General features: G+C 46.6%; 1 protein-coding gene across 1 annotated transcript in view; it reads right to left on the reverse strand.

Annotated features, from left to right (window-relative positions):
• ADAMTS2 (ADAM metallopeptidase with thrombospondin type 1 motif 2) overlaps positions 1-14,181 on the reverse strand; it is a 293,292-nt gene extending 279,111 nt beyond the window's left edge. The window contains exons 1-2 of the mRNA XM_075009479.1: positions 13,715-14,181; positions 12,245-12,606 (exon numbers count right to left, since the gene is read on the reverse strand). Of these exons, the coding sequence (XP_074865580.1) occupies positions 12,245-12,606; positions 13,715-13,802 (450 nt within the window). The 5' untranslated portion in view covers positions 13,803-14,181. The remainder of the gene's footprint in view (positions 1-12,244; positions 12,607-13,714) is intronic.
• Positions 14,182-14,604: the final 423 nt, after the last annotated feature.

A 14,604-nucleotide genomic window follows, 5' to 3' on the forward strand; every position in this document is an offset into this window, starting at 1 on the left:
GCTGGAGCACATGACCTACGAGGAGAGGCTGAGGGACTTGAGCTTATTAAGTTTGCAGAAGAGAAGAGTGAGAAGTGATTTGATAGCAGCCTTCAACTTCCTGAAGGTGGGGCTCTAAAGAAGATGCAGAGAGGCTGTTCTCAGATGGCAGAACAAGGAGCAATGGTCTGAAGTTACAGAGGGAGAGGAGTAGGTTGGATGTTAGGGGAAAAACTATTTCACCAGGAGGTGGTGAAGCACTGGAATGTGTTACATAGAGAGGTGCTGGAATCTCCATCCCTAGAGGCTTTTTAAGTTCTGGCTTGACAAAGCCCTGGCTGGGATGATTTAGTTGGGGTTGATCCTGCTTCAGGCAGGGACTGGACTAGATGACCTCCTAAGGTCCCTTGAAGCCCTAGGATTCTATGAATCTATAAATAGCCTGGTTTGTCTGCAGAGGTAGCTGTCACCATAATCAAAAATAGGTCAGATAAAATACTTTGTTTTATTTCAGATTATAGGAAACAGTGACACTGCTCTCTGCAGGGGTTGGAACTGGTTGACTTGAGAAAAATCATTTCCAGCTTCCTATGGCAACCAAAATTCTAAATCAGTTTCAAGTGTGGAGAATTCTAGCCCACTGCAATAATTTGTACTGCAACCTCTGCAGCGACTCTTGCGAAACCACAAGGAAGCCTACAAACCACACCAGAGGGAAGCAATAAGGTTATGGCATGCTAATAGCGTTATCCTAGCGGCATCCTCTAGACACTGAAGAGGGACAGCATTCTCAAAATAGATGTTCTGCTTGTCTCAAGAGGCAATTATGCATCTCAAAATTTGGTACTAGTTTCAGACCTTCCAAGATGGAAAGGAGAAGGAACCAGTGGGCACATTTTGGGGTGTAAGCTGTTTTGTGTTCTGGCTGAAAACTTCTCTTGTGTGGTCAAAGAGTAGAGTACATCGGAGATATTATAACAATAAGGAGAGCGCAACACGAGGTCAAATTAAGACATACGGAAATGCCTTGCTTTTACCCAAAGGCTCACAAATAGCACAAAAACACCAACTCTGCCTCCCTTAGGATATTCTGTCCACAGGGTGTCCACTTGTCTGAGGTAGGAAATTACTTAGTCTCGCCTGCTCCTCAATTGAAAATGGAATATCTGCAGACAAAGATGCAAATTAAAATACGACATGCAATGATGGGACATGTTCCTTCTAGGGACAAACATACCTAGCAGAGAATATGCTGCAGTAAGAAACTGAATAATGCTAATCATGTATCATGTGTCAGACTGCACTTTTTAAAAGGAAAAGAAGCCTTAGCAAGTTATAACATGTGAAGAGCAGCTATCTTACCATGCCTAAGGGTGGTAAAAAGCCAGTGAACTAGTCAATTGTTTACACTTCCGTTCCTTGGGGGTGGGGGGTGACTGACTTGACTTTTAAGCATGTGAGTCGTCTCACTGAGTTATATTGGGCTATTTGTGTTCTCAAAGTTAGCATGAGCATGTTTGCAAGATTGGGTTTTAACCTAGAACCCTGGTTCTGATTCTGCAAACACTCCCACAATTAGTTTTAATACATGAGTAGCCTCACTGAGCTCATGACTATCTGGACCACTGTTTGACACCCAGACCAATATTGTTTACGGTACTCTCCTCCCCTCAACCCCATCTGTCTGAATCTAAACGTATATTTGATCACATATTCCTTCAGGCAGGACATTATTTTTGTCTGATTTGTACAGCACCTAATACATTGGGGTCCAGGGCTAGGACTAGAGCTCTGAGACACTAGTATCATAACACAGATAAAGAAGTTTAGCTTATGCCTGTGTGTTTATAGTATAAGGGCCTAGACTGTGTGAAGTTAGATTTTTATGTTTACTGTACACACAGTATTACAAAGAGTATTCACATTTTTTCTATTATTGCAACTGTTTTGTTGTTTAATTTTCTTAGAGCAAAGAAGAAAAAACTTTTGTCATTACAATGTACACAAAGACAACCTGAACTAAATCTCAGCAGAGGAAGAAAGAGTTACAGAAGAACATGTTTGCCTTTGTGTGGTGTATTTTTCACAGACAGATTCTGTGAGCACTCACCTGAGCAAAGTTATTGGCATAAGAGAGTTACTCTTGTGCATACGTATTTTCAAGATTGGGTTCTTGACCAGTACAGAAATCAATCTTGTCAACAACCAAAAACAGATCATTGCAAACATCCAGTAACCCCTCAATTTACATGGAGGTTGCATCCTGGGCAACCTCCGCATAAATCAAATGTTGTGTAAATTGTGGGGGGTTGGGAAGATCCCCAGAATTCCCCTGGCTGGGGGAGCAGGCAGCTGTGGGGTGGTGGGGAGAAAAGGCAGTCACATGGCCCCTGGCTTCTCCCAGCTGGGAAAACTGCACTGCAAGCAGCTGTGTGCCCACCGGGCTCTCCCAGATGGAGCAGCCAGGGGCTGGAAGGGCGGGTTTCAATTTGCACTGAACTCACATTAATGCAAGTTAAGTGCAAACCAAAATCATGCTTCTCGAGGATTTACTGTAATTATAAAGGCAACTTTGGAGGCAGCATTACTAAACTGATATTAAGAGCTACAAAAATATTGCCATTATTTATACACTGTACTATCGGAGAAAGAAGACAGGAACTGCCTGAACCACAGTTTGCAACTCTCAGATCCGGTGGTCTCTTGTCAGGCAATATCCATGGTCTGGCAGGATCATGGGTGTTCCAGGATGCGAGAGTACTAGGCTGGGGCTCTGGTTCTGGCTCCCGGCCCCTGTCTGACCCACAGCAGAGCTGGGCTGGGAACCAGAGCCCCCCACCTGCCCTGCAGGGCCAGAGGACAGAGCCAGAGTACCCTGGCTGCCCCATGGCGGTTGAGGGGATAGGGGGTGGAGCTCCGTGGCAGCCCAGGCTGGGGCCCGAGTCGCAGCGGGAGGAAGGCTGGGAATGCAGGAGCTCTGGAGCACAAGAATGTCAGGGGCAGAAGCCTCTGGACCTTTTCTCATCCTGCAAAATTTCTTGTTTGGAACCACTATGTTTTGTTTTGTTTTTAAAAAGGAAAAAAAAAAAAAACAAGGGAGGTGCACCCTGTATTCAGATTTTTCTAAAGACAGATATTTACCAGTCAAAACAAAAGTAGAAAATGCAGCTACAAGATATCATGAACTTTTTAAAAATGAATGAGGAATGTTTTATACAGAAGCCTTTATTAAAAGCTCACATGCAAGGCTCACTAAAGTCTGCAGAAAAGAGACTCCTGTTGACTTCAGTTGGCTAGGGATCAGGTCCTATGGCCCCCCCTTCAGGAAAGCATCTCAACAGGCCAGCACTTACGCACGTTTAAATCCTGCTGAATTCACCAGGACTCAGGCATATGCTTAAAGTGAATCAGTATCGTCCTGAACAAAGATGGACTTCAACAGGGGTTGAAGTGCCTTCCTGAATGGGGACCCATAAACTTAACGTGTCAGAGCACAGCACCCACCAGAAATGAGAGGGAGTAAGTGCACATAACCTCCTTACTTGATTTCTAAAACAGGAAAATACTTACCTTTGGCAAACAGACACTTAAGCAATAACAATCAAAGCAACAAGCTACTTCCTGAAGATTGATGTCTGGCTAGGACAGTCTTAATTGTCATTAACTCAGCAAGACAGACCCTGAGCTGGGGTTGCTACTGCTATAAGGGAATAAAGTATAAATAGAACTACCATTTGGACGAGGCACTTCTGGAGCAATTAGCATCTGGGCAAGCAGACAGACAATGGTTTCTCCCTCAAATATTTTGAGAAGGCTGTTATAGGATACAACCCAGTCTAAAATGCTGAAAAAGCACTCGCTGCATGCAGGGGATGGGCGGCACAGACTTGCTGGGCCCCTGGGCAAGGTGAGGGTCAGCGCCACACTCCCAGAAGGGACAGAGTCTCAAGTGGAAGGGGTGGGGCAGAGGCTAGCCTACCCCCTCCATCCCTTCAGCACCCAGAGTGTGATGCCAGGGCTTCCCGCAATCATTTAAAGGGCCCAGGACTCTTTAAATGGTGTTGTCCCTTTTGTCCTCCCCTTTCCATTCACCAGCAGGTCTGCTGCTCACCTTACCACCAGTGAACTCAATGCCTCACATAAATAAGACAAGCAGGGGTTGGCATGCCCTATAGTTTGCAGAAGAGTCAAGTAGCCAGAAATTCTCTTAATAGTTTATCACATTTCTGTTTATAATAAACTTACCATTTTTACAGCAACATAGCAGAGTCAATGGACATCTGATATATAATTTACAAAGGAAAAAAGTCCCATATAGGCTGATGCCAAAGAATTACACTGACGTAGCACAAGGCTCAGAGATAGAGTCCCTCAGCAGGAAGGGGGCCCAGAAGTCACACAGGACCCACTGCCATAATAGTGGGAGTGGATTAAATGTACTTTGTTGCAGGCAGGATCGGATGGACAAAACCCACCAGACTGCAGGAATTTTCGGGAAAACACTAAATCTTATTTAAATAAAGACATTAAATTAAGCAAAGGATAGAAAGATTTTATGTTTATTATAACAGGAGTTAAAATATTTTATGTGGCTTAAGCAAGATTTGTTTTATTCTTTTATGGGTAAAGAAGTCTGAATTCTGGACATATAATAATTTTGTTTCAGTGGCATTGGGAATCTCTCTCTCCCCCTCTCAGGATTTGTGCGATCTAAGGTTTTTGCAAGTGGTAGTGGGATAAAAATGCAAGAAACAAAGAGAAAGTGGATATTGCAGGGTGGAACAGTAGCAGGATTTAAAAAAAAAAAAAAAAGCAAAACAAAACAAAAAATAAAATGTTCCATACAAGGCCGTGACTCAGGGTCCTATCCTCAGTATGGTATTTTAAACTGGTGTAATGTTGTTTACTTCAGTAGAAGCACATCGGTTTATATGAGCGAAGGATCTTACCCTCTTCATTTTCAAATTCATTTCCCTGCCCCCTTCTTCAAATCCACACATCCATACACCCACTCCTCCTAGACTTCAGAATACTAGTGAACACCCTGGATAAGATACTATTTATAACTGCCCAAATTTTACTTCACACAGATGGCAGAACCTCAAAGTTTAAAGCTACATTTGCGCCTTCTGCAGTGTTCCAGTCATGAAGTAAATTATTATACTGCTTTCTTGATACCCAGCAGTAAATCCTGATTTTTTTTCCAGTTGCACTGAACTGGAGATATTAAAAACACATTTAAGGCTTTCCTATTGTCTAAATTATTTGCACGGATAGTGGTGTATACAAGATACTCCAGCATTTAAATCAGCATGCATAGCCGCTAAAATATATCACAATGCTAAATCCTGTATGCTCCAAAACCGTGGGTGTCTTTCACACTGCTTGTGTGCATAGCGTACCTCTTACACCGAGTCTGTGCTTATCTCACGTCTGTTTGTATTTAAGTACATGCTCTAGCCAGTCTCCTATAAGCATGGGAATATATTATAGAAACAGTGGGGCGTATTCAGCATCACTGACATTCAACATCCAGCCGCGTCAGACTCATACAAATGCTGCTGAAGACTTTGGAAGCCACCATAAATATTGTTGCTGATGTCAGTTGGTAAGTTCCCCTCTCTTTCCACAAGTAGCAGAGCTGGATGCAATAAAATTGAAGAGTTCTGGCACCATGGCATATTCCCTCCCTTTAATATCAATGGTGTGAAAAGCGCATTGGGCCCTGTAGTTGAGCTGAGGCTCTGTGTTTGGGCAGGTGGACAGCAAACACTGAACCCAGCAACAATAACTTTCCTTTCTTCGCCCAGCCTTGAATGAAAATCCTCCAGAGAGAAAGGAAGCTTGCAGCATAGAAGGTGGTCACTGTGCAGCCATAAAGACCAGCCTGCAGTGCAGAGACACAAGTCCTTCATACAGGTGGGACTGGTGGCCTGCAGATTTCAGAAGATACTTGGTTTTCAGGAGTGAGGCAAATACGGCCCTTTGGAGGGAAGACAGGTCAAAGCCATAAGGTGATTTTTCATTGCTCAAGTAGGCCTGTATCATACCCAGCACTGAAGAGAGGCAGTACAGGGAGTGGATCTTGTCCATCAGAGAAAAACCTAATCCAAGGACAAGCTGGCTCTTCACTGTGCCTTAATGTACAGGGCATGGCAAGGACAAGTATGTGGGCAGAGGACAGTCTCTTCTCAAATGACCACAGAAGCCACTGGCCACTGCATTTTACCACTGCCTTGGGGTTGCTCTTACATGAAGGCAGGTCCTTATATGGTGCAGGATGTGGGGAGGCACAAGGGTGGTGTAAAGGTACACTGTACTGAATATAGCTTTGTTGGAATTGCGAACCAGAGATTGAACGTGTCAACTCAGCATGTTACAGTCTCACCCCATTGGTTGTGATTCAGTCAGTAGTGAAGATATTCAACAGCCTGACACAGAACAATTTTTTTTATTTTAAGTAGGCAAGTTACAGTGACTTTTTCTTTACATAGTTGAAAACACATTCACAGCTCTAGAAAGCTCATAAGGGAAGTTTCCTTCTAATTAGCTTCAGTAAGCCAACAGTCTCTCAAAGCCCAATTCAGCTACAAAAAAAATACATATCTGGTTTGCACACTTGAGAAGTCTTCTCACGTCTCTGGCTCACTCCCCCGGACCCACCCCAATTCCAGTGCTAAGTAAAACTGACTGTTGTTGGTGATGATGATGACAATTTCTCCTTTGGAAAGCTGCGGGAAGAACTGCATTCATAGAATCATAAAACACTCGAACTGGAAGGGACCTCGAGAGGTCATCAAATCCAGTTCCCTGCCCTCTCGGCTGGACCAAGCACCGTTTAGAGTGACCATCCTCTATATGTATTTATCTAACCTGCTCTCAATCTCCAGAGATGGAGATTCCACAACCTCCCTAGGCAATTTATTCCAGTGTTTAATCACCCTGACAGTTAGGAAATTTTTTCCTAACGTCTAATCTAAACCTCCCTTGCTGCAGTTTAAGCCCATTGCTCCTTGTCCTATCCTCCGAGGCCACGGCATTAAAAACAACCAATCCGCAGTTCTTACTAAAAGTCCTATATAGTGGGGTATGTGCATCCCCTTGTACTTTTCAGAGTGATCACACAGAGGATTTTTTTTAAAAACCCAAACCCTCTCTGTTAAACAATGTGACTTCACTTGCACATCAATTGCTGTGATTTATATCAATTCCAATAGCCTCAGCTTCCTGATATGACCAACAGCAACAGCTGGCCTTCTCATGTGTATTAACTGGAATGTAAGATACACGTGGTAGTGATATGCAAACCAACGAGGACACGCAGAAGGAAGTAACATCATGAATTGGCAAGGCAACAGCTACATTCAGCTGTTTAAGCAAAACTTGGTCACTGGAAATCTCCAAGTTAAGACCAAACTACAGAATTTTCAACTGAAATGTCATTTTCACCTTTACATAAGGACATAAAAGCTGGAAATACTGATATCTAAATGCCTCTTAAAGCAAATGCCTCAAGAAAATACCAGATATTAAACAATTTGTAATGAACATCAAGATTCGCCAGAGTGTACAGCCACCCCTTATCTGCAAAGTTATCCAGCAAAGACGGAGGAAATATCTGGGACGTGTTAGGAATAAAGCCAGAACATCTGCCACAGCAGGCGTGCCTTTAGACAGCTGGGACTGATCAGCTGGAGGGACTGATCTCAGGAATTCCTCTGTCAAACAGTACAGAGAGGGAAAACTTACAGCGACAGACACTCAAAGGACCTGCAACCAACAGTCCAGGGCAGATGAAGATAGCAGTGCCTTGTCCAGGCCCTAAGCAACCTTTGACAGAACAAGGAGGATTCAGGTTCAGAACACTCTCCCTATGGTTCTCACATACCAATCTATTAAGAACCTGAGAAATCTCTAGATCATGAGTGAGCAATAATTTTTGATGGGGGGCCACTCCGAGGATATGGAAAGTGTTCAAGGACTTCACTCTTCCATGATATGAATGGAAGAGGTGCGGAGTCTGGGACGGTGGTTGTGTGCAAAAGGGAGCTTTGGGTAACAAGGTCATTGTGACCTGGGACAAAGGGCTGGGATGCAAGAGGGGGTGAGGCTCCCCGCTGCATCTGGCCTGCATGTCACATTTTGCCTGGCCCTGCTCTAGATAGTGAGGTTGAGTGATTGAGGCACTAGCCACAAACTCAGGACACTCAAGTTCAATTCACTGCTCCATCACGGACTTCATGTGCAACTTTGGCCAAGTCACTTCCACCCAAGTTTTTAAAAGGGACTCGAGCACTTCTCTGCATTCCTAGCTGTATGTCATTCAGGCACCGTACAGACATATCAGCAATGGTTTGTCCTAACTAAGGTAGGGTCTAACATTATCCTCTCAGAAGCGGATGACTTGAGAGAGAGAGGGGTTAATGTGGCCTTGGGCAAATCAGTGTCAGCGCCAGACTGGAATTTGCTAGCGCTCATCCCTGTCTTTAGACCACTAGACTTTCTCTCTCTTTGATATGTTAATTTTCCTAATGGACAGGAGAAATAAAAAGGCTGGACAGCGCACAGCATATTAATTACGGACCCAGCTAAACTAACCCATAGCATTTCAGTGTAGCCTGAAATCTTTCCAAGTATTCTTTTAAGGTAATTTACGTTTGGATATGTCTACACTTATGGGAAGATCCACATGCTGGTGATTGATTTTTCCAGGAAATGATTTAGCACGCCTAGTAGGGCTGCACTATATGAAACTGTCATGGCACTGCCATCAACCACGGTACTCCTAGCAGTCGCAAGCACTGACGGAAGTTGACAGAGTTTTTCCCATCCACCTCCCACTGTGAGGATGGATGCAAAAAAAAAAAAAAAAAAAAAAAATCGATCTTCCAGCTATGCATTTCTCATAGCTAGGTTTCCATATCTAAAAAAAAATCGATTTTCCCTCCTAGTGTAGACCTGGCCTGAGTGATTAAGACCTAAGCCAGAACCTACAGAAATCAAAAGCAGCTTTGCATTTACTTTAACGGAAGTTGAGTCACCCCATGTATGTTTGTCTGAATTTGCTTTTAACTTTTGGCTGATGCTCATCTGGCTGAAGTTTGAAATCATTATTATTATTATGATGATGATTTTAATTCTTTCCCATGTTCACGAAGAGCTACTCACTCATGCAGAATGTTGTCCCAGGATGAGAGTCTCCAGCTGCTAGCTAAATGCCAAAGCCAGGACTAAGCAGTGACACAAAGCAAACAAAAGATAAAACAGGATGTTTATTTGAACAACTGAAAATGCCCGATTTGGGGCAGCATCCCAGAGGAATGATATTATTTCTCCTATTCTAAAGCGAGGCCCAAAGCCTGGAAGAATTTTACTTATGAGCTTGAAATTAAGCACATGCATAAAGGTTTTCAGGAACTGGGCCTAAATGAATGAGGTGCAACAGGCAGCTGGAAGTTGATACAATGGAATCACAGCAATTTAATCCATGCTTATTAGTCACAAATAAGGTTTACATCTAATGTGTATTTGAGAGAGTTTGTCCCTGTATGTCTGTTTGTTCAAGAATTCCTCCTAAACCAGAGCCAGGCAAAATATGGCCTGTGGGCCACCAGATCCAGCCCACTATTCCGTGAGAGCCTCAGCCAGGGACCCTGCCTGTCCCCACTCACGACACAGAGCAGCCGACTGAAGGGGCCTTTTTGTCTCAGAGTGCCTCCACAATCCAGGGGGCAAAATGGTTTTGTGCCCTGCTCCACCCCCAGCAAAATCTTGCGGCTCCCATTGGCTGAAAACTGGCCATTCGGAGGTGCGTGTTTGCAAGGCAGGCTGTGCACAAAGCCTCATTCCTCCTCCCTCTACTTGCTGCAGAGCAGCACCTGGCTCCAGAGCTGACTACTCTGAGCAGCATGGAGGGGAGGGACAGGCAGGGAGCCTGCCGCAGGGACTTGCTGGACGGGAACCACATATGTAAGCACATCTCTGCCACAGTCAGCCTCTGGCACCCTGTCCTCCACCCCACATCCCCTACCTTATATAACCCAAACCTTCTGCCCCCTCCCCTCACCCCTACCACAGATCATAAACCTAACCATCTCACTCCTGCTCCTACACCCATACCCCCTCCCAGACTCTGAACCCCAATCCTTGCCCCCCAGTCACAACCCAAATCCCTGCACCCTCTCTTGCACTCAGTCAGAACCCTCTTCCAGGCCATGCCTCCCCTCTTGCACCCCTCATCCAGGTCAGAATCCTCTCCTGCACCCATACTCATATCCCTTTCCAGACCCCACACCTCTCCTTCAACCCAGTCACCTACCCTGAGCTCCCTTCTGCACCTAACCTCCATCCCAGACCCTGCACGTCTATCATGGAAGAGTGAGGCCCTTGACCACTTACCAAATTCTTGGAGTGGACCCCCATTAAAAATTATTGCCCACCCCATCCTAAAGGTAAGAACTAGGAACACCAAATTCAGTATACGGCTTCCTCTTATCATAACTTAAAGCAAGGTCATGGTTTTGTTCTGCCAGGAAAATGAGATGTGCCTGGAATGGGATTGCTTCTCATAAAAGAGAAAGGGAGGGCTTTGCAACATGGGGACCACATTGGGGCAGGAGGGGATATGAGATGGAAAGCAGAGACAGTTATACTACGTAATGACCACAGGGGGGCAGCAAGGAGAAGCAAAGTCAGGGTTTGATTGTGGCAGGAAAATGGGATGGGCCTGGAATGAGATTGCTTTTCATAAAAGAGAGAATCTCGTGCTTGTTACCGGAGGAGTAAAAAGGAATCAGTCTCCTTATTATCCCCTGCATCAGGAACCTCATCAGTGTGAGTAGTCAGCATAGCAGGGATAGCAGCCTTCACAAGATTGCTACTTCCCCACTGGTGCAGATAGGCGAGAAGTGGGCAGAACCCTGGCTCCTCCCCCAGATATGCACTGGCTGAAGCAGTTGCAATTGTGTATTAAGTAATCTCCACCAGGCATTAGGCGGCCACAATCACTCCCCACCTGTGCAAGTAGAAAGTCATTGTCTGCTTCCTGGGCTACTCTTGGGGCAATGCAGAAATGTGCTGTAACTATTTCTTGAAATAACTTTTCTCTCTAGCAATCGGTCCACATCAAAAATAATTACAGCAACGTTAAAGCCTTTGTCGTGAAATAAGAAGATATATGGTTCAGAGAGGAGAACGACTAGAGGCATGAAATAAGGAAACTGAGGCAACAAATGTCATCTCATTTACTTTGATAGGTTTGAGAAGTGTCTTCTGGGACTGCAAAGCAACACTTTCCCAGGACTAGCTAGGAAAAAAAAAGGGCGGGGGGACTACAATTGATATAGAAATCATATAAACACAAAGATATGAGATCCAGAAGTCTACCAAGAAGTTATTGGATAGATTAGAAGCTTGCTGCCAGAAAAAAAGTCACTTTGTCATTTAAACAAAGTTTGCTCCACCTAGCAATTACTGTTAAAATCACAATGTGTTTCTTTCAGATGTCTGACACAGACAGATACAGTTTGGCCACTGAACATGTGTTCCAGAATAGAAAACCATAACAAATTCTCACGTACCCTGCCACGTAAAATGCAGGCAGGCTATGGAGCAGTTTCCTTGTAATGCTTTTGCTACTTTTCATAAATCACTTGGTTAGGCAACAGAAATGGATCAAGCAAAAGATGTATAAATCTTTAACAGTCTGTTCCTATCCTTTGAACAAACTGCATTTTCAAAGACAAGAGCCTAAGTCATGTTTGATCTGAAGAAGTGGGTCTGTCCCACGAAAGCTCATCACATAATATATTATTTTGTTAGTCTTTAAAGTGTTATATGACTGCTGGGTTGGCATGTCAAATCTGTTGGCAATGCTCTCCCAATCTAAAAATACTCTTCTAATCCCAAACTGAAATGAGAAAGGGAAAAGCCATATTACAAAGATTAAATGGTTTGTCAGAACTTACCACCTGGTCCTTAAAGACCTCAGTTAAGTTCTCATGAGAATTATCAGTAAGTTACAGCACTTAGCAGTCTGTTACAACAGTCAAAATAGAACCTGCCTTTCTGATGGAACTTGCTACCTGTAAAAAAAACTATTGTTGCAACACAGCTACCCATATGTTAAGGAACATCTAGTTAATTTGAACTCATGACTAATATCACACATAAGATGTAAGTTTTACGGTCAACACATTTTAAGTATATATGCCATAAGAAAATTAAGTAAGGTAATTGTATTAGGTATAATAGCAAAGCTGCTTACCAGCCCATCACAGTTGCTTATAGCAACTGAAGCGTTAGGCAAATCAGTGATATCCCCAACATACAGGCAGTTCCCATGGAGTGGTTCTATACGAGTCACGTTAGAATCCTCTTGCCATTCAATTGTTGCGCCTGGGGCCACCAGCCTGGAGTTCGGCCTCAGCCTGAAGTGCAACTCTCTTCCAAAAACGGTGACGTTATAAAATATTTGCTCTTTGGAATCTTCCTGTTGCCGATCCCCAGCGTCTCTTCGGAAGCGCTCCCGTGGAGGTCCAGACACCAGGTTAGACAGGAACCTGCCCTCTGAATCTGTGCTGATCGGGACGATGAGTCTGTAGTCCTCTATATTCCTCAACCTGCCCTCTTTAAAGATAAAAAACGTATTACAATGAAAAATTAGTCTCTGGCTCAGAATTATTAGTCTGTGATCCTTTACCCGCATCAAACAATTGCATAACCGAAATGGCCACTTCCTTGGGCAATGTGTCCAAACACACCCTGTAGGGGTCACTCATCAAACTGCTTAGCTCTCAACAGACAGCAAGGTGCAATTAGAACAAATACCCTAACACAGCAAAGTCCTCCTGCAAAACCAGCAGCTGGTGTCCCCTTTCCAGATGTTTTAGGAGGGGAAGTCAGGTCAGACAGCTGAGCTATTCAGACTGCTGTCAACTGTCCCCGAGGATGCTGAATTTCTAGGGGCTGTTGGCACAATCCTTGAGATTGTTCCAGTGTCTATTAAACTGACCTCTGAGCAGGGCTACCCACCGAGCTCGGGGGAAGGAAATGTTTATAGTAACATTTGCAGGTCAGCCGTTTCAAGTCAGTTCCCCCCCTCAGCCACAACAACAGCTGCAGGAGCCGGGAGAAGTTGATCAAACCCTGACCTCGTGTGACTAGCAGACGCAACACAGGCATGAGGTGCCCCAGGACTGCTTGTTGTTCGGGAAGCTGCAGCCAGGCACGGCTACCGACGAGCCCACGGTCAGTCAGTCACTCGGGCTGGGACCGGCTGGAGTGCCTGGGCGGCTGGGGGAGCGTTTACCTTCCCGCGGTTTCCAGTGGAGAGGAAAAGCGGCTCCCCAGGGTTTGACGGGCCACGTGGGATCCCAGGAACTGACACCCCGACGGGTTCGGCGCCCAGAGTTCAGCCGAGGTTCCCGCTCCCCCTGTCTCCAGCTAAACTCCCTCCCGCGGGCTGGGATTTAACCCGATCTCCCCCAGCCTCCCGCCACACTGGCCCGGGGGGCGAAGTCCCTTCTCCCCCGGGGAGGCAGCGCCAGCTGCCCCTTTGCGGCTCCCGCGGCCAGAGCCCCGGGGGCAATGCGAGCCTGGCCCAGAAGCGCCAGCAGCAAAAGTTGAAGCGGAGTTGCCCGCCCCAGGGCGGCCGGGCGAGGACTTCCGCGGGGGAGCTCAGCCCAGGGCACGCCAGCGGGGTAGGGTGGGGTCCCCCCCCGCCGCCAGGACCTACCTCTCTCCCGGGAGCTCTGCAGGGCGCCCGCGGGCAGGCAGAGCGCGCAGCAGAGCAGCAGACAGGCGATCCCCGCCGGAGGCTCCATGGCAGCTGAAGCGCGGACGGAGCCAGCGTTAAAGTTCCCCGCCGCTGCCCCACACCACCGAGGGGCAGCCCGGGCCCCGCCCCGAAAGCGCTTGGTGCCGATCGGCTCCTCGGGCGCCCGCCCGCCGAGCCGGGGCAGCAGCAGCAGCAGCAGCAGCAGCCGCCGCTCGGTGAGCAGGCGGCGAAGCAGAGACACCAGGAGGCGGCTGGAGCGCAGAGCACGGGGCGTGCGGGAGCCGAGTCAGGCTGATTGACACAGGCGCTGCAGCCCCGCGGAAGCAAGCCCCGGCCGCGGGCCCCGGGTGCCCTCCCTCTCAGAGCTAACTCCGGCTGCGGGACGCTTCCCCAGCCACGTGTCTGTGCCCTAGCCTGGGCTCTCGCAGCTGCCCGCCGCGCAGGCAGAGCCACGCTCCCGCCAGGTCCTAACGCGCTCGGCTTCCTGTCCCAAGACGCCCCGCTCCAGCCGTGACTTTTGGGTGACCCTGCCCGGCTGCGAGCACACGCAGCGTGGCCGCAAGGCTCGGCCAAAGGCCAGCACCAGCTCCTGCCCTGCCTCGCCGGGGAAGATGGAGCCGGAGAGCTATTGGGCGTCTGAGGACAAACCAAGCTTGGCCTGCCCTGCAGGAGAGGGCACCTTCCTTGAAGACCACTAGAAGTCCTGGGGCACCTTATAAACTAACACATACATGGGACAAAGTGGGTCTTTGCCCAGGAAAGCTTATGCTCCAATAAATCTTGCATGACCAATAGTTAGAGAGAGGGAGCTGTGTTACTCTCAACAAGAAGTCCTGTAGCACTTTATA

Source organism: Carettochelys insculpta, chromosome 15, assembly GCF_033958435.1.
Source record: "Carettochelys insculpta isolate YL-2023 chromosome 15, ASM3395843v1, whole genome shotgun sequence".
Classification (NCBI taxonomy): domain Eukaryota; kingdom Metazoa; phylum Chordata; order Testudines; family Carettochelyidae; genus Carettochelys; species Carettochelys insculpta.